This window comes from Lingula anatina, chromosome 1 (genome assembly GCF_051362555.1).
Source record: "Lingula anatina isolate TDL-2025a chromosome 1, LinAna3.0, whole genome shotgun sequence".
Classification (NCBI taxonomy): domain Eukaryota; kingdom Metazoa; phylum Brachiopoda; class Lingulata; order Lingulida; family Lingulidae; genus Lingula; species Lingula anatina.
In genome coordinates this window covers 1,944,601-1,972,566 of record NC_141767.1, presented here as the reverse complement: position 1 = coordinate 1,972,566, position 27,966 = coordinate 1,944,601, and the positions used below count along the sequence as shown (strand labels likewise).

Below are 27,966 nucleotides of genomic sequence, written 5' to 3'. Positions count from 1 at the left end.
GCAGCTATACAGAAACATATTTTTGGGGACTGTAAGATTCAAATATTTTCCCCATTGAAAAGATAAAGTCATTAGCACAAGTCAATAAAAAAAATAAATAAAATAGAGAAAATGAAAATAATTTAAAATGTTTGCAGTATAAATCACAATATATTTATAGAGAAAAACGGATGACACAAAAATGTTTGCAGTAGTTTATTAGCTCTAAGAAAGCTTACTGAACTAACCTTTTACGTACATACATTTATAAAAATTTCCAAATTCTAAGAAAGTTAGACTTGAAAAAAATCTTGAATTATCCTAGTTAAACTCAAGATGCTCAAAAGAAATGACAAATTCAAAAAATTAACTCTGATGAGAGTTTCTTTCCCTTTAAACATATAAATTATAGTTTAAAATGGCACAACCCATATACATCAAACTGGCATTCAGGATTCTCATCACAAAATGCCCTTTCTTTCCTTTTTTTCTCAAGTATTCTTTGAAAGTTCACTTTCTACACATGCACTCCATTTGGCTATCATTTCAATGAGAGTAATCACATGATGTCATCACTGAAGAGCAGTTCCAGCGCAGCCTGTATGTTCCCGCCAGTAGCCTCCAAAGCTCTGGTTGCCATGGCGATGTCCGTGATCCCCATGTCACGTAGCTGCTGCAACTGGGACTGGAGCTGTTCCTGGAATAAAACAGGAACATGAGACCCAAATAAAAATACATTTTCTCTTTTTCTAATTACACTTTTCGACAGAAAAGAGCTGTGAAGTTTGGACATAATAACAGATTGTAATTTTGTACTTGTGTCAAGCTTTTTTGTGAAAACAAAATAATAGTACTTATAGTTTTTAAACAAATGCAAACCCTTATCTAATAAAAAAAAAAGAAGTAAAAAATACTTTAAAAAAAATAATGATCAATTAAGAAAATGTATCTCTCAAGCTAGTTTTTAATAATCTAATTAAAAAAAACGGTCTTCAACAACTTTTTAATGTGAATGCCATTTAATTCTTGCAGATGTGATCTCACCATACTTTATTAAACATGCAAGTCAAAATTGCTACTTTTTAGTTTAAAACTAGAGGATCAGAGAGGCGATACCGCCTCCGAATATTGTACCACCAGCTGGAGCAAGCGCATGCGTATAGACCCCCACATACACAAAATAAGGGACACAGCCACCAGTTTTATGCTTGACAAGTTGTAAAAATGCAATCAACAAGAATTTTTAAACTATTGCAAAAAATATATATGGTACAATCAAATTTAAGTTCTTTGTAAGATAGGTCAAGGGTCAATTTCAAGGTCACAGTAAATTGCCAGTATATGACTTCCTATTCAAGTTCAAGAGTAACTATGGACCTATCTCTGTCAAGTTTGAAGTTAAAAAAGAAAGAAATTAGCAGAGTTCACTTCATGATAAAAAGTAGGTCAAAGGTCAATTTCAAGGTCACACTTAGATTGCCAGTATAGGACTTCCTATTCAAGTTCAATAGTAACTATGGACCTATCTCTGTCAGTTTTGGAGATTAAGGGGAAGCAAAATTTGCAAAATTCAGTTCATGGTGAAAAGTAGGTCAAAGGTCAATTTCAAGGTCACATTTAAATTGCCAGTATATGACTTTCTTATCAAGTTCAATAGTAACTATGGAACTATCTCTGCCAGTTTTGGAGATAAAAAGAAAGCAAAATTTGCAAAGTTCAGTTCATGGTGAAAAGTAGGTCAAAAGTCAATTTCAAGGTCACATTTTGATTGCCAGTATATGACTTCCTATTCAAGTTCAATAGTAACTATGGACCTATCTCTACCAGTTTTGGAGATAAAAGGGAAGCAAAATTTGCAAAGTTCAGTTCATGGTGAAAAGTAGGTCAAAGGTCAATTTTAAGGTCACATTTAGATTGCCAGTATATGACTTCCTATTCAAGTTCAATAGTAACTATGAACCTATCTCTGCCAGTTTTGGAGATAAAAGGAAAGCAAAATTTGCAAAGTTCAGTTCATGGTGAAAAGTAGGTCAAAGGTCAATTTTAAGGTCACATTTAGATTGCCAGTATATGACTTCCTATTCAAGTTCAATAGTAACTATGGACCTATCTCTGACAGTTTTGGAGATAAAAGGAAAGCAAAATTTGCAAAGTTCAGTTCATGGTGAAAAGTAGGTCAAAGGTCAATTTTAAGGTCACATTTAGATTGCCAGTATATGACTTCCTATTCAAGTTCAATAGTAACTATGGACCTATATCTGCCAGTTTTGGAGATAAAAGGGAAGCAAAATTTGCAAAGTTCAGTTCATGGTGAAAAGTAGGTCAAAGGTCAATTTTAAGGTCACATTTAGATTGCCAGTATATGACTTCCTATTCAAGTTCAATAGTAACTATGGACCTATCTCTGCCAGTTTTGGAAATAAAAGGGAAGCAAAATTTGCAAAGTTCAGTTTATGGTGAAAAGTAGGTCAAAGGTCAATTTTAAGGTCACATTTAGATTGCCAGTATATGACTTCCTATTCAAGTTCAATAGTAACTATGGACCTATCTCTGCCAGTTTTGGAGATAAAAGGGCAGCAAAATTTGCAAAGTTCAGTTAATGGTGAAAAGAAGGTCAAAAGGTCAATTTCAAGGTCACAGTAAGATTGCCAGTATATGACTTTCTATTCAAGTTCAATAGTAACTACGGACCTATCTCAGCCAGTTTTGGAGATAAAAGGAAAGCAAAATTTGCAAAGTTCAGTTCATGGTGAAAAGTAGGTCAAAGGTCAATTTTAAGGTCACATTTAGATTGCCAGTATATGACTTCCTATTCAAGTTCAATAGTAACTATGGACCTATCTCTGCCAGTTTTGGAGATAAAAGGGAAGCAAAATTTGCAAAGTTCAGTTTATGGTGAAAAGTAGGTCAAAGGTCAATTTCAAGGTCACAGTAAGATTGCCAGTATATGACTTTCTATTCAAGTTCAATAGTAACTACGGACCTATCTCAGCCAGTTTTGGAGATAAAAGGAAAGCAAAATTTGCAAAATTCAGTTCATGGTGTAAAGTAGGTCAAAGGTCAATTTTAAGGTCACATTTAGATTGCCAGTATATGACTTCCTATTCAAGTTCAATAGTAACTATGGACCTATCTCTGCCAGTTTTGGAAATAAAAGGGAAGCAAAATTTGCAAAGTTCAGTTTATGGTGAAAAGTAGGTCAAAGGTCAATTTCAAGGTCACAGTAAGATTGCCAGTATATGACTTTCTATTCAAGTTCAATAGTAACTACGGACCTATCTCAGCCAGTTTTGGAGATAAAAGGAAAGCAAAATTTGCAAAATTCAGTTCATGGTGTAAAGTAGGTCAAAGGTCAATTTTAAGGTCACATTTAGATTGCCAGTATATGACTTCCTATTCAAGTTCAATAGTAACTATGGACCTATCTCTGCCAGTTTTGGAGATAAAAGGGAAGAAAAATTTGCAAACTTCAGTTCATGGTGAAAAGTAGGTCAAAGGTCAATTTTAAGGTCACATATAGATTGCCAGTATATGACTTCCTATTCAAGTTCAATAGTAACTACGGACCTATCTCTGCCAGTTTTGGAGATGAAAGGAAAGCAAAATTTGCAAAGTTCAATTCATGGTGAAAAGTAGGTCAAAGGTCAATTTCAAGGTCACATTTAGATTGCCAGTATATGACTTTCTATTCAAGTTCAATAGTATTTACGGACCTATCTCAGCCAGTTTTGGAGATAAAAGGAAAGCAAAATTTGCAAAGTTCAGTTCATGGTGAAAAGTAGGTCAAAGGTCAATTTTAAGGTCACATATAGATTGCCAGTATATGACTTCCTATTCAAGTTCAATAGTAACTATGGACCTATCTCTGCCAGTTTTGGAGATAAAAGGAAAGCAAAATTTGCAAAGTTCAGTTCATGGTGAAAAGTAGGTCAAAGGTCAATTTTAAGGTCACATTTAGATTGCCAGTATATGACTTCCTATTCAAGTTCAATAGTAACTATGGACCTATCTCTGCCAGTTTGGGAGATAAAAGGGAAGCAAAATTTGCAAAGTTCAGTTCATGGTGAAAAGTAGGTCAAAGGTCAATTTCAAGGTCACAGTAAGATTGCCAGTATATGACTTCCTATTCAACTTCAATAGTAACTATGGACCTATCTCTGCCAGTTTTGGAGATATAAGGGACTAAATGTTATAATTTTGGAGTTACCATAATGTGCCTTAAATTTCGTACAGAAAAAATTAATTAAAATAAAGAAAATGTCATTTTGGTCAAAATTCTTGAAATAGGAGGTGCTCTGAAGTTTCAGAAGTTCAAATTTGATGAAATAATGTCATTTTTGAACACAAATTGTCTGCTTTGCCAAGCCTTATGTTTTATTTTTCCAGAGTTCAAAATTTATTATCCATTACCGTACTGCACATTTTGCTTTTACCACCAATATGTACTTTTTGATACAGCGTAACTCGAAAACCGTATGGAATACAAAAAAACCGAGACCACCTCCAGTGTTGGGCTTTACATGCTCTACAAAATGCAAAAAAGAATGGGTCTCTAGCATTAACGGTTCCCGAATTAGAGACAGTTTTCAGTTTCGGTATCTTATGGCCGCTACTCCCGTGAAAATGCACCGATTGACCCCAAATTCATGGAGATGAAAGATGACCTGAAGGGTAACACTTTCCAATAATATTATTGGTTAAGTCTGTGTAGTGTCTGAATAACAGGGCAAAAAAATTTTTTTTCGTAAAAAATTTCATTTTTTTGAAAATTTTGACCCATTTGACCTTGAAGTAAAGGTCAAAGGTCAAATCCAAGGGTATATTTGAAATCTACACATATGACTTTTGGAAAGCCGTCTATAGAAATTTTTCCCATAACTCCTTCCGTAGGGTAGATAATTAGCATTTAATTTTGCCATTTTTAGACAAGGGTGCATTGTAATGAATGCCACACCCAGACCCCAATACCGACAAAGCCCAAATTTTACGTGGAACGAGTTGAGATTATAGGTGACCTAAATCCATGAGATGGGTACGGGGGCCCTTACCGTCTAGGAGGAGAAGCGGTAACGGTAGCCGTCCGGCGGAGCCGGCGGAGCCGGCGGAACGATCCGGACGGGACCGAAACCATGTGTACCGCCAGCGCTAACGCTGGTGGTACAATTAAATATTTGCATTGGAAATAAGTTATATGTCACAAGCTAGCTCTTAATGAACCGTTCTTCTAAAAATGTTTAATGCCATTAAAAAAAACCCTTATACTATATTGATGAGAGAAACAATTTACTGAAAGTATCACCTGGCATTGGTCCCACATTAGTATCAATAACCCCTTTTACCTATTCATGAAAAACTAAATTCTGCATGAGATTTTGTTTAAACAATAATTCAACAGGTAGAAAAGTGCTGGGCCATTGAGTGTCTACATAAAGTTACAACATTCCAGTTCAGTTAACCAGTCTCCCCGTCATCAGATGGTGAACTCAATTCCAGCCAGGCCACAGCTGTTACCTTTAAACTTCCAATTCTGATCCATAAATGATTTAAAAATTGCACAAATCATCCTAGCTTTACTTACAGCACTGAATTTTTTCTCCTTTGAAATAACCTAGTCAAATTTTCTAGTATTCTGCCGAGTGCTGTGCACTGTGACAAATTGTATTAATGCTTGGTTTCTCTACATTACAATGAATTTTAATCAAAGCAATTTCATGGAAATATTTACTTCAACAATTAAAAATATTTCAAATTATGACAATCTATAAATCTAAAAGAATAAACAACAATAAGGAGAGAAAAATGATAAGGAAAGAAATTTTTAGTGCAAATAGTTTTTGGACAGAGGAAATGACCTTCATGTTATCTACCCTAGTATTCCTGCTATTAACATTGTATTTCTAGATACAAAGTCACCAACCCCCAGGATTTGTTTACATATCCTCCAGTTCTTAGTTCTCTCCTATTAAGACTATTCATATTTCCAATTCAGCTAATCAGTGGCCAGTGCACCTGCAATGGGTGCATTTTCCAGACATCTCACAGAAGACAAAGACCAAATAGTAAACAAATCATATAATTAACACTGGAGCTCTTGAATGTACCACATGACCCCAAAGGATGAACTTCTTATGAGAAACATGCCATAAAATGTGAAAGCAGTGATTCACATAAAAATTGCACTGAGTGACCCTTCCTAAACAAGCTTGCAGGGACAATTAGAACCAGTGGTCAATTAATGTACAGATCCACAGATGATATTATTTAACATCTTAATTGGATTATAAATACACCCTAACTCCAAACATTATATATTCTGCTTTCTGTTATTTTTTTCTATTATTGATTATTTCTTTGCAGTATTTATAATGGATACTGGCCAGGTGGAATTATTTGGTATTCAAAGCATATATTCAAGATATGAGTTACTGATCATTATGTCAAGAACCCATATTCTACCTGAAATATGAACTATTTTCACAGGAGCAGGCACACAAGTGTCACCTAATCCACTATCCTGAAAGCTGTGTCAAGGCTTATAATAAAATTGATTGTACGCACACACACAAGTGCAATGGAGGATAGCTGTGGACTGAATTACTAGGACAAAATGAGTCATTCAAAATCTCCTGGAAAAATGAATTGACAAATTTTAGAGCATCTTTCTTTTTACTGTAAAGCGATTAATCATCACATCATTTCTTAGAAATTACAGCAATTTTAATTCCATTCAGACATGATGTCATCAGACAATTGTTATCTATGATATGGGTAATCAAGGTATGATTATCCTAATTTTGTAAAAGAAATAAAAAGACGCCTGATGTCAACAATTATATCTGCATTTTACAGACTGCACTCAATACTTTCAACTTACAGACCATCCGAGCCACCAGGGTCTGAGAACTTACTGATCTAAACCAAAATTCATTGTTCTCCCGAGTCCAATTATATATAAAAAAATTAAATGAACACATTGAAATAAAACTATTACAAATAGGACAAAAACATGAGATTTTGCCTGAACAAATTAGAGTACAAGTTTCAGCTGAAAAATCCACTGGCCCAGTAACGGACTGTTTGTCAGAAATTTCACTGGCCGGGTCCAATTTTTACTGGCATTGGCAGTCTGGCCGGTGATTAATGTCACACACTGATTTTAAAATCAATTTTGGACTAATTTTATGTTTATCACGGAAACAGGTTCTTTCTGTGAATCAGTTCCTTTTCCAACCATTAAAATATTATGATGCAACTGGTTATTGTAATTCTGAAAAATCAGGGCATCCACCCAATTATTACTTTAATAAAGGGAAATGAAAACTGATCAGAGGGTAAGGACATCTTTAATTGGCAGATTCATTCAAACAGATCCTCTCCTAGGCCCCACTGTAATTAGACTGGCCACAGCATGTAATTACTCTATGGGATATTTATTTGATTTCACAAGTTCACTACCAACTGTTTGGAAGTCCCAGAAGTCCCATTATAAAACTCCTGATAATTAAGTGGCTATCTTTGTTTAGCTGACTCTCTCTCAAACTGAAATGATACAAAAACCTGCGCCACTTGATGTAAAAGGGGCTTTAAAGTACTTTTAGATAAAAAAAAGCCTATGGCCCCATTCAGAATGAGAAGAGCTGAGTTCTAGCTGGTCCACGGCCCAAATATGGTGGACCTACATGAAAGGAAGACCGCTTAATCCTGTAATGGTCTCTCTGCCTCTTTCACGCCTCCCCACGCGTCGTCCTGGCAGGGGCGCAGTAATTAAATCTCGTCTCAATGCGACCGGTCGAGGGACAACGCATGGGGAGGCGTGTGAGAGGCGGAGAGACCATTACAGGATTAAGCAGTCTTCCTTTTATGTAAATCCGCCATATTTAGGCTGTGGACCAGCTACATGTAGCACTCGGCTCTTCTCATTCTGAATGGCCCTTAAGTGAACTTGACCTTAAGGTGCAATGAACTTCCAGGCAGCAAGGTAAATGATAACCCACATAAAGTGCAATCATATCCAGGGGTTTAACATTATCAAAGCCAATAATAGATTAAACAGGCTTCCCATTACAAATAAGAACAAAAACATGACATTTTCAAAAGTTTTTTTTTTTTTTTTAATCAATTAAGTTTCAGAGAACTTAACCTTCAGGTGAAATGAACTTCCAGACAGCAAGTAGAAGGATAACTCAGATAAAGTGTAATCATATCCAGGTGTTTAACACAACAGGTGTCATTATCTTTTAATTCCATTGAGACATGATGTCACAAGACAATTGCTATCTATGATATAAGTAATAAAGGTATGATTATCCTAATTTTGTAAAAGAAATAAAAAGACGCATGATGTCAACAATTACACCTGCATTCTATAGACTGCGCCCAATACTTTTCAACTTACAGGCCATTCAAGCCACCAGGGCTTGACATTAATAATAAGAAGTCCCTTATATGGCGCTTACAAAGGATAATGTAACTAGAATCAATAAAATTACTACAATAGTTAAATCTAAAACACTCAAGGGAACCATTTAAAATTAAAACTACTAAAAACTCAATCTTATTAGAAATATATAAAAAATTTAAGAGCAATAGACAGATTTAAAAATCTTAATCTACTGATCTAAACCAAAATTCACTGCCTCCCCCCAGTTCTATTTTAAATAAATAAATAAATAAATTAATTAATAATAATTAATAAATAATAATAATAGAATAAAATAAATAAAAAACAAAACATTAATAAAATTTTAAAAAGAAGAAAATAATAGAGATTAAACAGGCTCCCTATCACAAATAAGAACAAAAACATATTTCCAAAATGTTCTTAAAAAAAAAATTAAAAAAAGTTTCAGGCAGCAACCCACATAAAGTACAAACATATCCAGGGGTTTAACACATCAGGTGTCATTATCTTGGCCCTCAGAACAGAAAGTATTTTTTAAGATAATGACAGTTAAGAGTAAACAGATTCATTAGATATGTAGTTACATCATAGTTACATATTTTTTTCAATGCTTCAACAGGAAACCATGGTACAGGCTATAATTACCCCCTAACAATTTTGCTAGGCATGACAGACATTTAACCTGGTTAAGTTGATAGCAATTTAGTGAGACTCCCCAGGGAGATAGATCTATCCAAATATCTGTAGGAATGGTCCCTTACAGTTCAAAACAATTGAGAAAAAGTGTAACTATATATGGAGACAGTTAAGTTATCAAAGGCATCACTGTCTATGGAACATGATCCAATGTTACAAAATGCACTTTATTTATTTTATTGGGGAATGTTTAGACCAATTTTCTTTCATGATTCACATCAAAGGAAAATTCTTTAGAAATCAGTTCTCCTTTTTTTCCCTAAAAACTTCAAAAGATCAATAGCTATATCCTGTATTTGGTGTCAAATATCAGACTGGGAAGAAATAAGATTACCGAGAAAACAGACTTCAAAAAGTCAATCTTATTGTCTGCAAGTTCTTTGTACATCAAAAGGATTGGGCATTTATTTACCCTCAACTGTTACACATGCTGAATTCTCACACAGTATTGCCTTTTGATACTTTCAAGTCTTACTTCAGAAAAAGTTAGACTAAATAAAAACAGATCATAGATTCATCATATTCATTTTGAAGTAACAAAATGCCATTATCTTCTTAAACTGATCAATAATATGTGTTTACACATTGGTTAATTCAGAATTTATCCCTCCCACTACCACATTACAAATGTTGCCGCTGCTTTTCAATGAAATTAAAATTTCAATCCAGATCTGCTGCAGCCAGTAGCACATCAAATGCAATAGTGTAGAGGGATATTATCAGTCATGCTCTCAATCTATTACCTGCTGCAGAGCTTTTATGTTCTTTGTGCAATAAATAATTTCTTACTATTATTCAAAACTGCCCTAATCAGCCAAATATCAGAATTTGTGTTGAACTTTACTCCTATGAAGGATTTCATACTCTTATTCCCTATTCTTATGTCTCAACTTGGTTCATTTTGCATCGTTTCTGGACAAAGAAACCTCAGATTGTCATGATGCACCCAGTGCAAGTACATGAGGACTTATTCTGAGCAATGTTAGAGAGAACACAACTAGCATATATCTAACCTAATAAAAATAGTATTCCTGGAGGTTTAAATGTATTAACACCATACGACAATTCTTAAAGAATTCAAGAAGGTAAGTTTTCAGTATATACACTTGACCAGACCAAGACATTATCCACTAGGTGTCACTCTAGACACTGGCAATTGTTTTCACCAGTGTCCCAAGTGACACCTAGTGGACAATGCCGTGACCAATGCTGTTTTCAAAAGCTTTACTAGCTTTCAGAATTTTACGTAGTGGTATGTTTAAACTTTCATGAATGATACATAATGCTGTAATGTATGTATAGATGTGTTTGCATATTAATCCTTAAAACAAAGAGTCAAGACTATGGCTTATGCCTGTCATCAAACCAACAAAATGCACCAATTGATCCCAAAACCAGTCAGCCTTAGGGGCACTCTACATGTGACTGATCACTGCTCCAAATTTCAATATCACAAAGGTGTTAAGTAAGCCTAGCTAGCACATAAATCCCCACCTTACCTGTGATGGTGGCTGAGGTCCAGACACATGGGGTCCAGTCATATTGGGGGACTGAGCCACTTGTTGCATGGCCTGGGCAAAGAAGTCCGAGGTGATCACTGGCGGACCCTGACCACTGGTGGACGGACCACTACCATCAGGGGGCTGAAAATCAAGACAAGACCTTTGTACATCTCAAACTACATCGGGTACAGAACCTTGTTACACTGAAAATGTACTTAATGACTTAATTTGTCACTTTGGCTTTTATGTAAGGAGTTGGTTGATAGATTTTCCTAAAATTTTAAAGCCTTCTCTTTAGCACCAGAATTGTATGCCTGGACAAAAGTCTCGATTTTGTCCCATTTCCATGAGATCTATGCAGCTGACACTATAGAAACTAACAAACATAAAATCCTACAACTTACCCTAGATCTTCCTGCTGCTGCTGCCAGTGCTGCTGCCAGGTGAGCTGCTGTGATCCCTCCTGGAGACTGGCCTAATAATGGGGCACCTGCTGGCCCACCTGCTGCTGGCTGCAATGGATGATGTTATATATACAGCTAGAGATGTTATGTGACCATTGCAACATTAAGTTTATTTGGTTTTAGGGGTGTTTTTCTGTGGAATGTGAGTATTTTCTCTCAGTATGTATGTGAAATAATACACTTGTGAAATATGCACCTGTGTGGAGGTGATCTGGCATATATTGCTCAGGTGACAGTGTACACCTCACACATTAACAGGAGAAACACCTTTTAAAAGTTTCCTTTTGTTGAAAGTATCAAATGGCACTTTATTTTCAAGATCAAAAATTTTAAATGTATCACTCTTTGCAAAGACAGGGTGGAAATACCAAGTTCCATTTTATTCTTTAAAACCTAGAATGTTTTATCCCCTTTTAAATTTGCAACAGGCTTTGCTTTTTACTGTTAATGTACTTTGACATTTCCTGTAACTTCACAAATACAAACATGGTAGTATTGGTCACATACCTGTACCTGCTCCATCAGATCTTCATCATCAGACATCTGATCTAGTGAAAAGGTCCCTAAAAAACAAAAACAGGCTTATTACAATCACATAACACAGGATGAGACAGGGGACACATTTTCCTCATTATTTCACTCAGGACAGTTACTCAAATACTATAGCATATCCTGGTTATAAAATAATTAATGTTTTGGCAGAACAAGGGAATAATTTGGTTTGTGACTTGGCAAGTCAACTTTATTTTACTTGTACAAGAGCATTACATTGTACAAGATTACTGGGAATCCAAGCCAACTGTAAATGTAACTTTAAGCAACACAAATAACACAATAACACAGTCTTCTTCAGAAGCAAAACATTCACACCTTATTTCTTTAAATATGATATAACCTAAATGTCTTTTAATATGCCATCTATCACCTGTACTCCTTGTCTGTGTCCTGCTAGGGGTGCTAGGTCCTGCCTTGGCTCCTGCTTCGTTCACAGCAGCCGCCACGTGCATGGCTGCATGAGCAAGAGACGGGTGGGCCTCAATTACTCTGATATAATAACAAAATATTGCAAATGAGTTAAATGTCACATCAAACAGAAAAATATTACAAATATAACATCAAGCTATAAATAAGCTTTAAAGTAACCATTATTGTTTTAAACATGTGTGCTTGTGCTAAAGACACACGCTTCATCTATAAATTTTCACATATCTCTTAATGTTCAAAATGCTAAATAGTCTTCAATAATGTTAAAGCACAATGAAACTGTTTTAGAAGTAAATGATGACATTAAAAAAGTAAAATCATCATCATCATCATCATCATGATTATTGTTATTATTATTATTATTATTATTATTATTATTATTATTATTATTATTAATAATAATAATAATGTACTTACTTGTGTACCATGTTTGGGTCTGCCAGCATAGCTATCAACTCAGGGTCCTGGATCATGGCTGAAATGAGGAACAGACTGACATTTCTTTGTCACTGCCCAACTGACAGTTTACTTACAAAGTCTACCCACAGCTGTTGTTACAACATTTGAAATAAGTTCTATTATAACAACGGTCACACTTATGAAGCTATTTCAGTTACTGAATACTTTTTTTGTTATATTACTGATATAATATAATATAATATAATATAATATAATATAATATAATATAATATAATATAATATAATATAAACTATCAGTACCTACCCACAGCCACAGGGTCTTTGTCTAGTTTGGGAGTGGCAGCTATTATATTATCTACAGTTTCAGAGTTCTTCAACATTTGTTCCAACTGGCAAAATAAAAATAATATCATGTAAAAAGATAAACATTTATGTCAAAATTTTGAATAAAAAAATTGCTCACCATTTTTGCTGCACTTTCATTACATGCACCTTTAAGTTAGCTTTGGAACAGCCATGAAATTAAGAAAATAACAGAGTTGCCAACAAAATATATTTCAAAATATAAATATCTATTATTTATAAAGCTATAAACAATGGCATAACAGCTGAAAATGAAGGAAACCAGTTAAAACTGTGTGGAATCTATATATAAAGCTGGTAACAGTGTATCAGTCTCTCAATGAAATGCTTAGAATATTCTATATTTCCCTTAAAAACATAAGAAGATAATCAGCTTTGCTGAAGTGATTGTGGATATATGTCTGTACTCACCACTGCCCTGTGACTAGGGTTAATTATGGCAGCTTGGAGAGCTGTCACTACTTGTTGGATAGACGCTTTATCCATTTTTTCTGAATAACAAAGAATTGCATATTTGTATACATGCATATCCTTGATTCATAAGCTGTCACATACAGTTGTTATACAAGTGCATTGTATGAGAAAGAACAAATGAATGACAAGATAAATAATTAAATGACAAATATAAATAAATTTTATGATCATAACAACCATGATTTCTTACCAAGGGGCTGTTCATTGTCTTCTATGTTGGTCTTCTTCAGTGCATGAACAGTTGTCCCTGGCTTCACCCCATAGGACTCCAACGTTTCATCATCTTGGAGACATCGGCCACAGTAAATTAGCTCTAAAAAATAAAACAAAAAATAAGTTATGGCTTTTACATTGTTGTTGGGCTTAATTTTAAACTTTCCTTTCATCACTTTTGACAGTTAAAACCTTATCTTGCAATAATCGCAACTGGTGTGCAACTGGTAAATTTGTGTGTGCCATTAGCAGATATTTTATGTACCCTATTTTAGCATTGGGACTGCCCCCCTCCCTTCACACACACGCATGCATGCACGCACGCACACACACTGGAATCGTGCACTGTATATATGGCAAAGGCTAAGCCAAACATAACAAAAATTATCAACAGCAGAAGGAAGGTATATGGACATTTTTAAAAAAGAGCAAATATATGCTGACAGTTGAAATTGTCACAAGTTATAATCGGTAGATCTACAAATACAAAAACTGGTTGGTAGACTATATTAGTCACATTAGTTTTTACTGTGTACTAGTGTTAACAATTATGACGTTTATTCTAACGTAGGGATACATCCTATGCATTCTTTTGCATAAAATACCTTAACATTTAGCAACTCACTGTTAAGCAGGCCAATGCGGTTGCGAAAAGTAAGAAATATTTTTTAAAATCTTATTTCACCTATTTGTTCCTTTGGCAAGTTCGTCTTCTGTGATGCAGCAATACGTAATTTACCAACATTGTCATTTAAATTTATCGAATCAAGCTTTATTCTCTTGGTTTTCCCCTCAGTACAGCGGTCGCAAAGCACAATGGTCGTCGCCATGTTTTAGTTTTGACGCAAATGGGTCATTAGGTCGTGATTCGTTAAATCAGAATTTTCAGATTCAGTCCATATTGTTCATCATACATAAATATCTGAGAATATATAGCGCCAACTTCGAAAGAAACAGAAGGAGAGAAAGGGGAAAGGTGACATTTTTGTTATTTTAATGAGCATCAAAATATTCACCGGAGATTGTAACAATCATGTTGTGCCTGACTAGGCACATCTATCGCATTCACTGATTCACTTTCTTTGCTTGCGGCGATGGAATTTATTTATTTGTCCTAAAATATCTAAAAAAAAAAATTAATCTACATCTAACTGTTGTTTGTTCTCTGAGAAGATTAAAAGCTAATATGCATCTTCATGAGAAATCAATTCCCAAATTGGCAATGACATTTTCATTTTTTGTTTTTGTTTTTTTCTTAAAAGATCATTTGTTAACTATAGGTATCAAAACTAAAAGAGCTTTTTGACACAGATAGGCCAAAAGGGAGAAAATTCCCATGCCAGCATTGGAGGCCTTTTTCTAATATTTTTCCAAGAAAAACAAATTAATAAGAAATTAAAAAAGAAACCCTAATGATAAAAACAAAATGCAAGGATTTCAGAAATATCGCACCTGTTTTTGAGAGAAGAGAGTAATAGTGAAACCGAGTCCAGTATATGGAGAGGGTTTTTTTTTTTTTTTTTCATTCTAGGATTAATACGCGATTTTTCTCAATAAACGCTTGAAGAATATAGCAACATTCCTCTTTCTTCTGTTTATTTTTTATTGTTTGATAAAAATGAATCGTTGCTTTTGTGTGTGTTACAAGAAGAACGCTTGTGTGCTACGACGATGTTGGGTCTTTTTTATTGGTGCGGAAATATCATAGTGATGCGACTCTATGTCGTCTGCTAGACAGACGGAGAGAGACTTCCGTGCTCGGTGAGAAGGTCTCTACTGACGGCAAGGGCGATTATAAGGTATATTATAATCATTTATAATAGGACACCTAAAATGTATCTTGGTAGCTAAGAATGAACATTGGGACTTGTGCACAAAGCTTTGATCAAGGCATCTGTTACATTTCACTTTGAAATAACCAATAAATTAATGAAATGACATTAGCCATTAATATTATGAAAGTAATCTGGAATAGATTCAATGATAAAATGTGCATGTAAGATAAACATGTTAAGATTTATGTTCTGACACAGTTGGGTAGTTTTTATCTGATAAAAGGCCGTTTTTCAAAATACATTTTAAGCATGGCAAGAGGCAAAAAGACTGATACAGAAAAAACAGCTGCGGCTAACACCAAAGATCTCAGTAGATTTGATTTTGATGATGATGAAGCAGATGGCCAGGCAGGAACTCCTCCAGGGAGCAAATGTGAGTTTTTTTTCTTTTTACAAAAATAACTTAAGAATAAACAAAACTCAAAAATTAAAGTTGCTTTTCCCAATTTGTTAGCTGATTTGCTCTTCCCAATTAGGTTGCAATTGGCAGAAAGAATAACCAAAAATAACAATATCTATGATGTTAATATTCATGAAAACAACTACAACATAGTGGGATTGGTAGGTGTTAATAAAAATAAGGTGGGTGAAAACTTACCATTTAATATGTCAACATTAATTTTTCAGATGAAACTCCACTAGTTTCCAAGGCAGGAAAGAAAAGAACATACAGAGAAACAGAAGAGGCAGATGAACCAGAACCAGGCGACTTCAAGTAAAGTTTTAATTTGCATTACCTCTGAAGATTTCACCTGTTAAACAATACTTCTTTTTTTCATATTTGAAAGTGAATGATTTTGCTTTTCTGTTACAAAAAGCTGGTTTAACACTATTATCAACAATAAAAGTATTTTGTGTTCTTTATTTTCAGTAATGAACTTCACAGAATGCTTGGTTGTTTTGGAGGTATGTCTAGCAAGACAACATATTACTGGATATATTTGTTCTTTGTGTGAAAATCATCTTCATGAGAAAAAAAAAAGAAAAAAAGATAAAGGATGATTTTGGACTATTTTTGAATTTGTGCCATAATCCATTTGATTGAAGCAGTAACCATTCAACAAAGAAAATCTCCTTTTTGTAAATTGTTCTTATATTTATATGATTGCATTATTAATTTCCGGTTTCTAGCGGTGATTAACTCAGAGATGAGTAAACGTAAGAAGTTAGAACAACTGACTCAAAACTCTCTGAAGAAAGGTCATGTCAAAGTTGATGAAGTTCTTATACGACAACAAAATGAAAGGTAGATTCATAAAATTCAGTTATTCAAAAGATTGAAGAAATAGAAAATTTTCAATGCCATGCAAACAAAAGCTTAAAATGTTGACACACATTTCAAATATTTAGATAATTTACTTTTTTTTTCATTAAGTAATTTTACACAGTTTGGTGTTATGTACTTAATTATTGGTGTGTCTTTTTCATCTTCAAACTTCTAAAAATGTTCTTTCTTTTAATAGGCAGAGACTACATGAGGAGTATGACAAGCAAGTTTCAAATGTTTTGCAGCAGCTGGAGACAGACTTGGAAAAGACAAAAGAGCAAGAGGAGAAAATACAGGTACAGAGGATTTGCACTTGGAAAGTTAATGTTAAAGTTCTCTTTAATGTGCAAACTGTCTTGGATCTGAATGCCCCTTAAATTTTTTGTACTTGTAAAAACATGTAAATTAATAAACTTTTGTTTTTGTAGAATGTATTCCGACAACAGCTGAAACTTACTCAGCAGTCCAGAATCATCCAAAGCCAGAGGCTAAAAACAATCAGACAGCTACATGAAGAATATATAAAGGTATATATACAGGTTCAAATTCCTCCTTTATCACAACCCCAAAAACTGATACGTATATAGAAGGCCTACTATTTTTCAAATTGAAATAATTGACCAAACATATTTTAGGCATATGAAATGCTAAAATTAAAATAAATAAGCACTAAGTTTTCAGAACATGAAAGGCAAAATATCTGATATTCTACAGGATACTGTCACTTTACACATTAAACTCTGTACTTTAGGGGTTGGAAAAAGTTGAAACAGATCACCAGTCACAAGCAGCAAAAGTCCAGGCTGAACTGAAGAAAGAAATGGCACTTCTTCAAAAGAAAGCATTGATGGATACTGTAAGTTTTCAAATGATCACAATAAAATATTTCACAATTATACATGACTTACACTACAAAAATCCCTTCTAGAAATACTTTAGATGGTAAGTTAGATTTGAATGTATTATAATAATAGCATTTAATAGAATTTTTATCTTTTTATTTTTCAGCAAAAGCAGACAATGGACACTTTCAAGAAGTCCCTGCAGAATATGCTGTTCTAGATGGTTCAGTTAAATCTGAAATGACAGGTGAATGGCTCGCTGGGGAAAATTTTGGTTCCCATAATAGCAGACAATTCTTCGATCAGTTATGCTCTTTTCTGTCACCTTTTATGTAAGGTATATTTACGTGCTCCATGATCTATGTAAATTGACCTTTCTTTGGCTTAGAAAATAATAACAAGGATGGAGTTTCTTAAATATTGTTTTCTTCATTCACATTTTATAATTTATATCAAGCCTTTTTCACTTTGTAAATAAATAAGAAGAAATAATGGTTGAATTCCGAGTTTCTGATTTGCTATTTTTTGCATATTCACATGGTAACAAAAATGTTATGCGACACAAAATGAAAATTAAATTGCTGGCGTTTTTGTGGTCTAACTTTACACCCCCTTTAAAGCAGAAATGACCATTTACAGATGTATTTTGGGTTTCCTCTAGCAAAAATAGAAGTTTAAAAAGTTCTGAACAAGTAAACAAAGTTGATGTTTGCCAGCTGAACAGTTGTTTACCTGCCTGGCACCCTTCACACCAGTTGAACAACAAAGTTGGGTCTGGTATCTATAGCATCATAATTTCAAAGATTTTTTTTTCTAAGCAACTGGGCTTTCATGTTGATAGAGCTAGTATTATATCAAAAACATTTTTGAAGCTGTATATCTTGTGTTCTTTTATTTTACAGTGGAAATAATGATTATAAATACAAGAAAAATCTAATCAACAGTGGGAATTACACAACACAACAAGAATTATTTCCTGTACATTATCCAAGTCACTTAAAAGACTAACATGAAAAAAAAAAATCATTTTATCTATGATTATTCACTACAGACTTCCAGATGGGACCTGTAAAAAAACTACCCTTTTAGGTCTAATGGAGTAGTTTTCCCATTTGCAAAACACACTAGTAAGTTTTTCCTAGTCCGTGTTTGCTTCAATAAACTCAAATGTAGCTAATAAACACCCCTTGTACTGCTTCCTTGATAACAACTTTGTAGCTCTAATCTTCCTCCAGTTCTCAACATCAGGCATCAAACTATGACCAAGCTAACTACTTTTTCCATGTCACCTGCCACCCTCTTCTGCTTGACTGGATGAGACCAGGAGAAATATGAACAGCGGCACCAAATACATCCACTGAAAAAGCATTAACACAAGTTTGAGCATTAATTAGATTTGTTTGAGCAGTAATTAGAGTTTCCACATAATAAAAAAAATTTTTTAGCAATCATTCTAAAAATTAAACAAGTTGATCAAACATTGCCTTAAGGACACACCAATCCCAATGTCTACTTACATATTTTGCAAAGAAAGACCTATTATCTTGTTGCTGGCCCTTAGCTTTTTCTGCCTTTTCTTGTTCCATTCTCTGTATGTAACTCTGAGTGTCAGGCCTGGAAAGAAATGATTTTAAGCCATCTACCATTTCAAAATGTCATGTGCAAGATGTTTGACATATGTGTTAAGTCAATATTATTGATCAAATTCAAATCTTTTTAATTATTCTCTAAAATTTTGTAATTATTAATGACTGAATTTAACTCAGGTGACCAGTTTAAAGGCTAAACAATTCTCCATTAGAGATTCAAAATTCAACAATAAATACATTGTAAACAACACACAGAAATGTAATAAATACCATTTTACCACCAAAACAGCAGTTATTGCAATTTTTATGAAATCTGTGCTTGCCATAAGACCATGTGAACCTTTATAGATGGCTATGCTCCTAACTTTGAATGTAGGAACAGAATCATAAATATCCCAGGAAAATCCATTTTATAGCACTTTTTTTTTTTGCCAAAATGAAGAGCCATTATCCCTTTCTGTTTCTTGACTGAACTGGCATTTTAAAATTGGCTTTTTAAGAGTGTAAGAATCAACAGCATAAACAACAAATTGAAAAGACTTACACAGGTCCTGGTAGAGTTTGTGAAATCTCTACTGTAATGTTGAACTTTGACAGCTGTGAGCTTGGCACACTGTTATATTGACAGTAGGGAAGATATGTCCTGGTTGAAACCCCTAATACATTGCCAGATGTATCAACATTCAAGGTAATGGTTTCTGACAGACGCGTTTCATAAAGAGCACACTGCAATGATTAAAGAAAAACAAGGCAGCAAAGCTGTCAAATGTACAGACAAAAAACAGGAAATAACTATGCACAAAATAGGCTACTGTCAATTCTGATGCAAAAGTACATTATGTTAAACTGCAAATTCAACATCAAATTTTAATTATGCTCAAGCAGCACCCAAAATTGTGTTTTCTTCTATTCTGATGCAATATTACATAATGGTTAACAGCATAATGACCGTCAATTTTTAATAATAAAATATACATGGATTTTCAGAAAATGTGACTAGCATGGGTCTTCAAGCCCGTGGAACTTCAAAGTTACACCTTGAAAATGCCAATATGTGAAAAATTAAATTTTCACAAAAAAACTGTTTAACTGGCAGTAAGAATTACCAAACAGACTGCATTGCCTACTGAAGCTGTATTTTAGTCCCATGTTTCTTTCCTGTAAGTTTGAGAACAGTAAGTGACATGGTTTTTCTTAAATGGTCATCATGGGGGCAGTGCCCAAAATAGTTTTTTTTTTTTCAAATTTTGATGCAATATTACATAATGTTTAACAGCATAATGATGAGTATTATGGATATTCAGAAAATGTTACTAGCAAAGGTCTTCAGGCCCATGGAACTTCAAAGTCACAACTTGAAAATGCCAAAATGTAAACAAGACAGCACTGTTCTGAATTTTTTTTTTTCCATTTTTAACAATTTTTAACATAAAACAAAATTAACAGTTTAGTGCCGTTTTTATATGATCAACTAAAAAAATTGATGAGATGGGAAAAATATCAATAGAGCAGTGTTAAATGTCCAATTTCTTCCATTCTGAGATTCTGAACATAGTGAATGTCAATGATTGAATCTGACAAACTGCAATGATATGAGTTTATTTCCATTTTTTGAAACTTTATTACACAATACAAGATAACAAGTTTACCATCATTTTTACATATGTTGTAAAGATGCAGGAAATGCCAAACAAACACTTTTACTTATCTTACTAATTAAATAATGAAACATGCATGTTAACATGCCTAAGAATTAAATCTGAGGAAATGTGAAAAAACAGCATTTCTTCAAAATAATGGCCCAATTAAGCTGATTTTTAAACTCAACCTGCGTTTTAGCAGGAATGACCACTCCTGTGAGTTTACTGACAATTGGCCTATCTGTTTTTCTTATTTTGTGTTTACAGTGTTGCATATATGCTGAAAAGTGAAAAAAAAAAGCATAACTAAAATAGTGGCCCGATCATGCCTATTTTCTAACTTGACCTGCGTTATAGTAAGATTGATTACTCCTATGAGTTTCATGACAACAGGCCTAACAGTTTTCCTTGAAATGTGTTTACAGTGTTGCATATATGCTGAAAAGTGAAAAAACAGCATAAGTTCTACAATAATGGCCCGATCATGCTGATTTTCGGACTTGACCTGCGTTTTATGGATATTCATCAGCTCTGTAAATATACAGCCAAAAAGTAAAACTGCCTTCCACTTATCGCGTTTACAATGAAAGTGCACGGCGACGGCGACAGTGACAGTGACAGTGACGGCAACGCCAGCCACGACAGACGCAGGTGATGGCAATATGTACAGACACATCTGTACATATTTACTGTACTGTTTGAGAACAGTAAGTGACATGGTTTTTCTTAAATGGTCATCATGGGAGCAGTGCCCAAAATAAGTTTTTTTCAAATTTTGATGCAATATTACATAATGTTAAACAGCTTAATGACCATCAATTTTTAATAATAAAATATTAGTATCATGGATATTCAGAAAATGTGACTAGCAAAGGTCTTCAGGCCCATGGAACTTCAAAGTCACAACTTGAAAATGCCAAAATGTAAACAAGACAGCACTGTTCTGAAATGTTTTTTTTCCATTTTTAACAATTTTTTTAACATAAACAAAATTAACAGGTTACTGCCATTTTTATACGATCAACTAAGAAAATTGATGAGATGGGAAAAATATCAATACAACAGTGTTAAATGTCCAATTTCCTCCATCCTGAGATTCTGAACATAGTGAATGATTGCATCTGACAAACTGCAATGATATGAGTTTATTTCCATTTTTGACACTTTATTACACAATACACGATAACAAGTTTACCATCATTTTTACATAATCAACTAACAATTTTGTAAAGATTCAGGAAATGTCAAACAAACACTTTTATGTATCTTATTAGTAAAATAATAAGACTGTTAACATGCCTAAGAATTGAATCTGAGGAAATGTGAAAAAACAGCATAACTTCTAAAGTAATGGCCCGATCATGCCGATTTTCGAACTTGACCTGCGTTTTAGTAAGATTGATTACTCCTGTGAGTTTCATGACAACAGGCCTAACGGTGTTCCTTAAAATGTGTTTACAGGGTTGCATATATGCTGAAAAGTGAAAAAACAGCATAAGTTCTACAATAATGGCCTGATCATGCTGATTTTCGAACTTGACCTGCGTTTTATGAATATTCATCAGCTCTGTAAATATAAAGCCAAAAAGTAAAACTGTCCTCCACTTATCGTGTTTACAAGGAAAGTGCACGGCATCGGCGACGGCATCGGCATCGGCATCGGCATCGGCATCGGCATCGGCGACGGCATCGGCGACGACAGACGCAGGTGATGGCAATATGTACAGACACATCTGTGTCTGTACATAAAAATGTGTGTGTTAAAGAAAATAAAATAAGAAATTGCTGGTCAACCCATTTCATCTGACTCTAAGACTTACACTATAATAAATGTAAATTGTCATGAACACAAAACTTGTAGCAGATATTTGTAATCAACTCAATAGCATTCTGAACATAAACAATGTAACCAATGAAACTGATCTGTTTATCTCTCTTGCATATATGTATTATAATCAATGTCTATGTATTTAAAACTACTTACAGCTTTCATAAATGTTGAGACATAGGACAAAGGCCCGTCCACCTGTCCAACCTTGGTTGGGACCCTGAGCCTGTAAATGTCATCATTCTGAGCCAATGTCTGAAAGATTTAAACTTGTGGTGAACACAAAAATCCATAATTTGCACACTTTTCTAAAGAAAAAAATAATAAATAATAATAATAAATAAATAAATATGGATTGTTTTTTAAAATGTGATCTCATATTAGAGAATGAACAACATAAATTCATGTTTAATAATAAATTAATTACAGCACTGCAAAAATCCACATACCTTCAGCATATTTTTTTCTTCATCATCTAATGCCTTTTCTTGAGAAAAATGTGCTTCATTTCCCTTCAGGGAGGCAATGCTAATGACACCTTTCCTTGTAAAAACTGCATCAGGTCCTAAAATTTGTTTAAAAATTTTTTTAAATACTAGTAATAATAGGTATATCACAATCCGCTAGGGGCGCTACAGTCGTAACTACCCAGGGGCAGTGAAGTGTAAAACTGAAGTCGGCCTGCTGACAGTTCGCCTATGGAACCCCTTTTTTAAATCTCTCTTTTAGCGCCACGTAAAACAAGGCAGCAAAGCTGTCAAATGTACAGACAAAAAACAGAAAATAAAGATGCAAAAAAGGTCATTTTGTCAATTTTGATGCAAAAATAAATAATGCTTATAATAGCACTGTCAGTCAACATTGAATTTAAATCATGCACAACAGGTAACATGGTCAATAACAGGAGTGGACCCTGAGATATTTTCTGACAGTATTCCAAAGTATCTATGTTGATCCATCCTCCATTTTGATGGTCTTCCAATAGAAAAAAAAGATACCAGTCAATATAAACTTAATAACCTGACTGTCTTCCGAAGACCGAGAAGATGGTCTCAATCCACCCCTTAAATAAGATTACAGTTTCAGGACCATGAGAGACCAAAGTCACATGATGAAAGTCTCAATATTTGAAAAATGATGACAGTGCATAAAATAATATTACATAATATTTAAAGACAGAAAAAACAACTGCTTATGTGGAAATACAGAAAATGTGCAGAGCCTCAGGCGGATGAGAGTTAAAAGTCACAAATGCAAGTGTTTGAGAAAAAATTATAAAGGAAAACATAACAAAACTTGAAAAGCACTCCAAGAGTGCAGACCTCTGCCAAGGCAGCAATTGTTGATTATTATTGATTATTGATTGATTATTGAGCCAGACCACCACCAAAAACTAATCATTGTCCTCTTTGGTCCACTTCTGACAGTTCCTGAAAATTTCAGCAAAATCGGTCCATAACTTTTGAGTTATGTTGATGACAGACAAACTATAACCTCCTTGACAGAGCCTGAGGTAAATATAATTCCAAAGAAGCTGCTATTCAAACTTTTAATCTTCGAGTTTGATATATATATATATACCTGCATAATTTACCTGTATAATTATCACTGCTTCCTTATTATTAATCTAGCAGAGAGCTTAACCTTTGGCAGTTTACAGGGAAATATCAACAAGTGTGCTTTATGTAATCTCATTTAATGGCCTATTAATTAGGCAAATGATTTTATAACTTAGCTAAGTGATACCCAAGGGAAATTTATAGACTGACCCTCTCAAAGGTCTTTCAGGCCCATAAGTCACAACTTAAGAAAAGCACAAAACAATAATGCACAAAATAGGTGACTACCAATTCTGATGCAATAATACATTATGTTTAACTGCACTGTCAACATCAAATTTTAATTATGCACAACAGGTAACACCGACAAAAGTAAAAGCATAAGGCTTCAGGCCCATCAAAGTTCAAGTTTATACTAAGAAAGTGCCAGAATGAGAAAAATGTAATTTTCACACAAAATTGCATAAATTCAATAATAAATGATAACCCAATTGACCTGGCTTTCTAATTTGAACTGCATGCCAATCCTAAAAATCATACTTGTAAGTTAAAAATAATAATAAGTTACACAGTTTTCTTTTCATAATGTTTGCAGTAGCAGTGCAAAAAGATTGTTGTCAATTTTGATGTACCATTACAGAATAATTATCACCAATTTTTGATTATTGACTATAAATAGCATGGACATGTAGAAAATTTGATTACCATGCATTCGGCTTCATGTCTGCTGAAGCTGTATTTTAGACCTATGTTTCTTTCCTGTAAGTTTGAGAACAGTAAGTGACATGATTTTCCTTAAATGGTCATCATGGGAGCAGTGCCCAAAATAGGGGTTTCTTCAAATTTTGATGCAACATTACATAATGTTTAACAGCATAATGACCATCAATTTTTAATAATAGAATATTAGTAACATGGACATTTAGAAAACGTGACAAGCAAAGGTCTTCAGGATCATGGAACTTCAAAGTCACACCTTGAAAATGCCAATAAGTGAAAAATTAAATTTTCACAAAAAACTGTTTAATTGCCAGAAAAAATTACCAAACAGACTGCATTGTCTACTGAAGCTGTATTTTAGACCTATGTTTCTTTCCTGTTAGTTTGAGAACAGTAAGTGACATGATTTTCCTTAAATGGTCATCATGGGAGCCCAAAATAGGGGTTTCTTCAAATTTTGATTCAGCATTACATAATGTTTAACAGCATAATGACCATCAATTTTTAATAATAGAATATTAGTAACATGGACATTTAGAAAACATGACAAGCAAAGGTCTTCAGGATCATGGAACTTCAAAGTCACACCTTGAAAATGCCAATAAGTGAAACATTAAATTTTCACAAAAAACTGTTTAATTGCCAGAAAAAATTACCAAACAGACTGCATTGCCTACTGAAGCTGTATTTTAGTCCCATGTTTCTTTCCTGTAAGTTTGAGAACAGGAAGTGACATGATTTTCTTTAAATGGTCACCATGGGAGTAGTGCCCAAAATAGGGTTTTCTTCAAATTTTGATGCAATATTACATAATGTTTAACAGCATAATGACCATCAATTTTTAATCATAAAATATTAGTATCATGGATATTCAGAAAATGTGACTAGCAAAGGTCTGTAGGCTCATGGAACTTCAAAGTCACATCTTAAAAATGCCAAAATGTAAACAAGACGGCACTGTTCTGAAATGGGTTTATTTCCATTTTTAACACTTTTTTAACATAAAGCAAAATAAACAGTTTACTGCCATTTTTATATGACCAACTAAGAAAATTGATGAGATGGGAAAAATATCAATAGAACAGTGTTAAATGTCCAATTCCCTCCATTCTGATATTCTGAACATAGTGGATGATTGAATCTAACAAACTGCAATGATATGAGTTTATTTCCATTTTTGACACTTTATTACACAATACACGATAACAAGTTTACCATCATTTTTACATAATCAACTAACAATGTTGTAAAGATGCAGGAAATATCAAACAAACACTTTTACGTATCTTATTAGTTAAATAATGAGACTGTTAACATGCCTAAGAATTGAATCAAGAGGAAATGTGAAAAAACAGCACAACTTCTAAAATAATGGCCCAATTATGCTAATTTTCGAACTCAACTTGCGTTTTAGTAAGATTGACCACTCCTGTGAGTATAATGACAATTGGCCAATCTGTTTTTCTTATATTGTGTTATCAGTGTTGCATATATGTTGAAAAAAGTGAAAAAACAGCATAACTCCCCTAAAAATGGCCTGATCATGCTGATTTTCGAACTTGACCTGCGGATTATGAATATTCATCAGTTTTGTAAGTTTCAAGCCAAAAAGTAAAATGGTTTTCCACTTATCGTGTTATCGGAGCTGCATATATGCTGAAAAAAGTGAAAAAACAGCATAACTTCCCTACAAGTCACCCGATCATGCTGATTTTCGAACTCGACCTGCGCATTATGAATATTCATCAGTTCTGCAGGTTTCAAGCCAAAAGAAAAAACGGTTCTTCACTTATCGTGTTATCGGTGAAAGTGCACGACGGCGACGACGGCGACGACAGACGCAGATGATGGCTATATGTACAGACACATCTGTGTCTGTACATAAAAACTAATACAAGCCATTTACTAAATAAGCTGTAAATCAATGAGTAAAATCTGGTCATGTGATTTTCCCATGTTGCAGTCTTTGAGAAGTTTCAGTTCAGGGTGTTTGAAGTTTTGCCTCGACAAAATGCTCAAAAATGTCAGGGAAGTACTGGTTTCCGCATTTTGAAATTTATAGAGAATAAAGTTTATGAAATTTGCAATATTATGTAGAAAAATCATGAAAATTAAACCATGCGAAGTATAGTTTATTTGTTTATTTGATGCACAATATTTATAGTACATGATCTGCACGGAATCCATCCCAGCCATGTGCTTGTGCCAATTTGGGTTTGTTTCCGGGTCATTAGATTAACATACAGCCACAAATGCCCTAATTGGTCACAAGCAATTTGAGCACAGCTACAGTTGAGTGATCACCGCTGGTCAGTAGTTACAGGTTTTTAGCTGAAGAGTGTACGCACTTTTGGTGGATTTTTGCAATTAAAAAACTTCAGTATCTTTGTTGCTTTTAGGAATATTTAAAAAATTCCAAATGATTTCATCCGGTTTTTGCATTACCTTTCAGATGATATAAGTATTATAATTTTCTGATCAGTTTGAACATTTTTCTGATGTACCTAGTAATAATAATTAAACATGGGAAAGGAGTTGACCATTGTTTCGTGTTTGTGTGTGTGTGTGTGAGTGGCTATGGAGAGAGAGAGAGAGAGCTCTGTACCTGTTTGAAATGCATACTCCACTGGTAGTGATGTAAGTCCTTCAAACTCGTCATCTGACTGGTAATTGAAAAGAAAAAGGCAAGTTGGTAAAAATATCAAATAAAAGTGCTACAAAAAAAGAGCCATTTCTCATCACTACAGTATATTGCACATTAGTAACAATGTTCTTGAACGACCAAAGGGAGAGGTTACAATTCGACAGTTCTCCACAAATGATATATTTCAGTGTACGGGGTCTAAGCATCAATGAACACACACAAGATCGTGAATCAATCATTAACTTAGTATTAACGATTAACGTCAGTGGGCATATGCAGCTATGAATGAATTAACCGAATGACGCATAAAGACAGGAAATGCTAATCTTCTCTCTGTCTCAGCTGAACTAAGCATCTTACCTTCAAAGCGCTTAAAAGCTCTAGAATGATGAACAAAATGTTAATTAAAGATTTACTCGTGGGCGCTGCCATACTTAATGTCACCTTGCATTGTGGGTAAATTTCGTCCTATGAAAAGAATTGTAACAAAATCAAACCAATCGCAAATGCCTTTGCATAAAGGCGTAGGGATTGACAAGCAGAGAA

General features: G+C 34.1%; 3 protein-coding genes across 3 annotated transcripts; 1 reads left to right on the top strand and 2 right to left on the bottom strand.

Annotated features, from left to right (window-relative positions):
• Nucleotides 1-182: 182 nt before the first annotated feature.
• Nucleotides 183-14,355, bottom strand: LOC106157981 (ubiquitin-like protein 7). Its single transcript, XM_086999122.1, has 10 exons — nt 14,182-14,355; nt 13,474-13,596; nt 13,221-13,300; nt 12,751-12,835; nt 12,444-12,501; nt 11,968-12,086; nt 11,550-11,605; nt 10,983-11,090; nt 10,576-10,719; nt 183-676 (listed from the first exon to the last, which is right to left on the bottom strand). Exons 1-10 carry the CDS (start codon nt 14,324-14,326, stop codon nt 539-541), a joined length of 1,056 nt encoding a protein of 351 aa, XP_086855248.1. The 5' UTR covers nt 14,327-14,355; the 3' UTR covers nt 183-538.
• Nucleotides 14,356-15,128: 773 nt separating this feature from the next.
• Nucleotides 15,129-17,754, top strand: LOC106154377 (synaptonemal complex protein 3). Its single transcript, XM_013528711.2, has 9 exons — nt 15,129-15,295; nt 15,580-15,704; nt 15,959-16,046; nt 16,203-16,237; nt 16,463-16,577; nt 16,795-16,894; nt 17,027-17,125; nt 17,350-17,454; nt 17,607-17,754. Exons 2-9 carry the CDS (start codon nt 15,581-15,583, stop codon nt 17,658-17,660), a joined length of 720 nt encoding a protein of 239 aa, XP_013384165.2. The 5' UTR covers nt 15,129-15,295; nt 15,580; the 3' UTR covers nt 17,661-17,754.
• A 563-nt stretch (nt 17,755-18,317) lies between these two features.
• Nucleotides 18,318-27,949, bottom strand: LOC106157988 (ER membrane protein complex subunit 10). The gene is made up of 7 exons (XM_013533813.3): nt 27,781-27,949; nt 27,382-27,439; nt 22,947-23,062; nt 22,654-22,752; nt 19,574-19,755; nt 18,958-19,054; nt 18,318-18,797 (listed from the first exon to the last, which is right to left on the bottom strand). The coding sequence occupies exons 1-7, from the start codon at nt 27,850-27,852 to the stop codon at nt 18,726-18,728; spliced, it is 696 nt and encodes a 231-aa protein (XP_013389267.2). The 5' UTR covers nt 27,853-27,949; the 3' UTR covers nt 18,318-18,725.
• Between the last annotated feature and the right edge of the window lie 17 nt (nt 27,950-27,966).

Bases quoted from the DNA above. Each gene is read 5' to 3' on its own strand.
- LOC106157981 (XM_086999122.1), bottom strand. From the start codon at position 14,326: ATGGCGACGACCATTGTGCTTTGCGACCGCTGTACTGAGGGGAAAACC. The intron at 11,606-11,967 runs GTGATAGATGGC...TTTGTTTTTTAG, and splicing joins GACACAGACAAGGAGTACAG to GGACCTTTTCACTAGATCAG. The intron at 10,720-10,982 runs GTAAGTTGTAGG...CTTGATTTTCAG, and splicing joins CAGCAGCAGGAAGATCTAGG to CCCCCTGATGGTAGTGGTCC.
- LOC106154377 (XM_013528711.2), top strand. From the start codon at position 15,581: ATGGCAAGAGGCAAAAAGACTGATACAGAAAAAACAGCTGCGGCTAAC. The intron at 15,705-15,958 runs GTGAGTTTTTTT...TTAATTTTTCAG, and splicing joins AACTCCTCCAGGGAGCAAAT to ATGAAACTCCACTAGTTTCC. The intron at 17,126-17,349 runs GTATATATACAG...TCTGTACTTTAG, and splicing joins TACATGAAGAATATATAAAG to GGGTTGGAAAAAGTTGAAAC.
- LOC106157988 (XM_013533813.3), bottom strand. From the start codon at position 27,852: ATGGCAGCGCCCACGAGTAAATCTTTAATTAACATTTTGTTCATCATT. The intron at 27,440-27,780 runs GTAAGATGCTTA...TTCAATTACCAG, and splicing joins AGCTTTTAAGCGCTTTGAAG to TCAGATGACGAGTTTGAAGG. The intron at 18,798-18,957 runs GTAAGTAGACAT...ATGCTTTTTCAG, and splicing joins GGTCTTTCTTTGCAAAATAT to TGGATGTATTTGGTGCCGCT.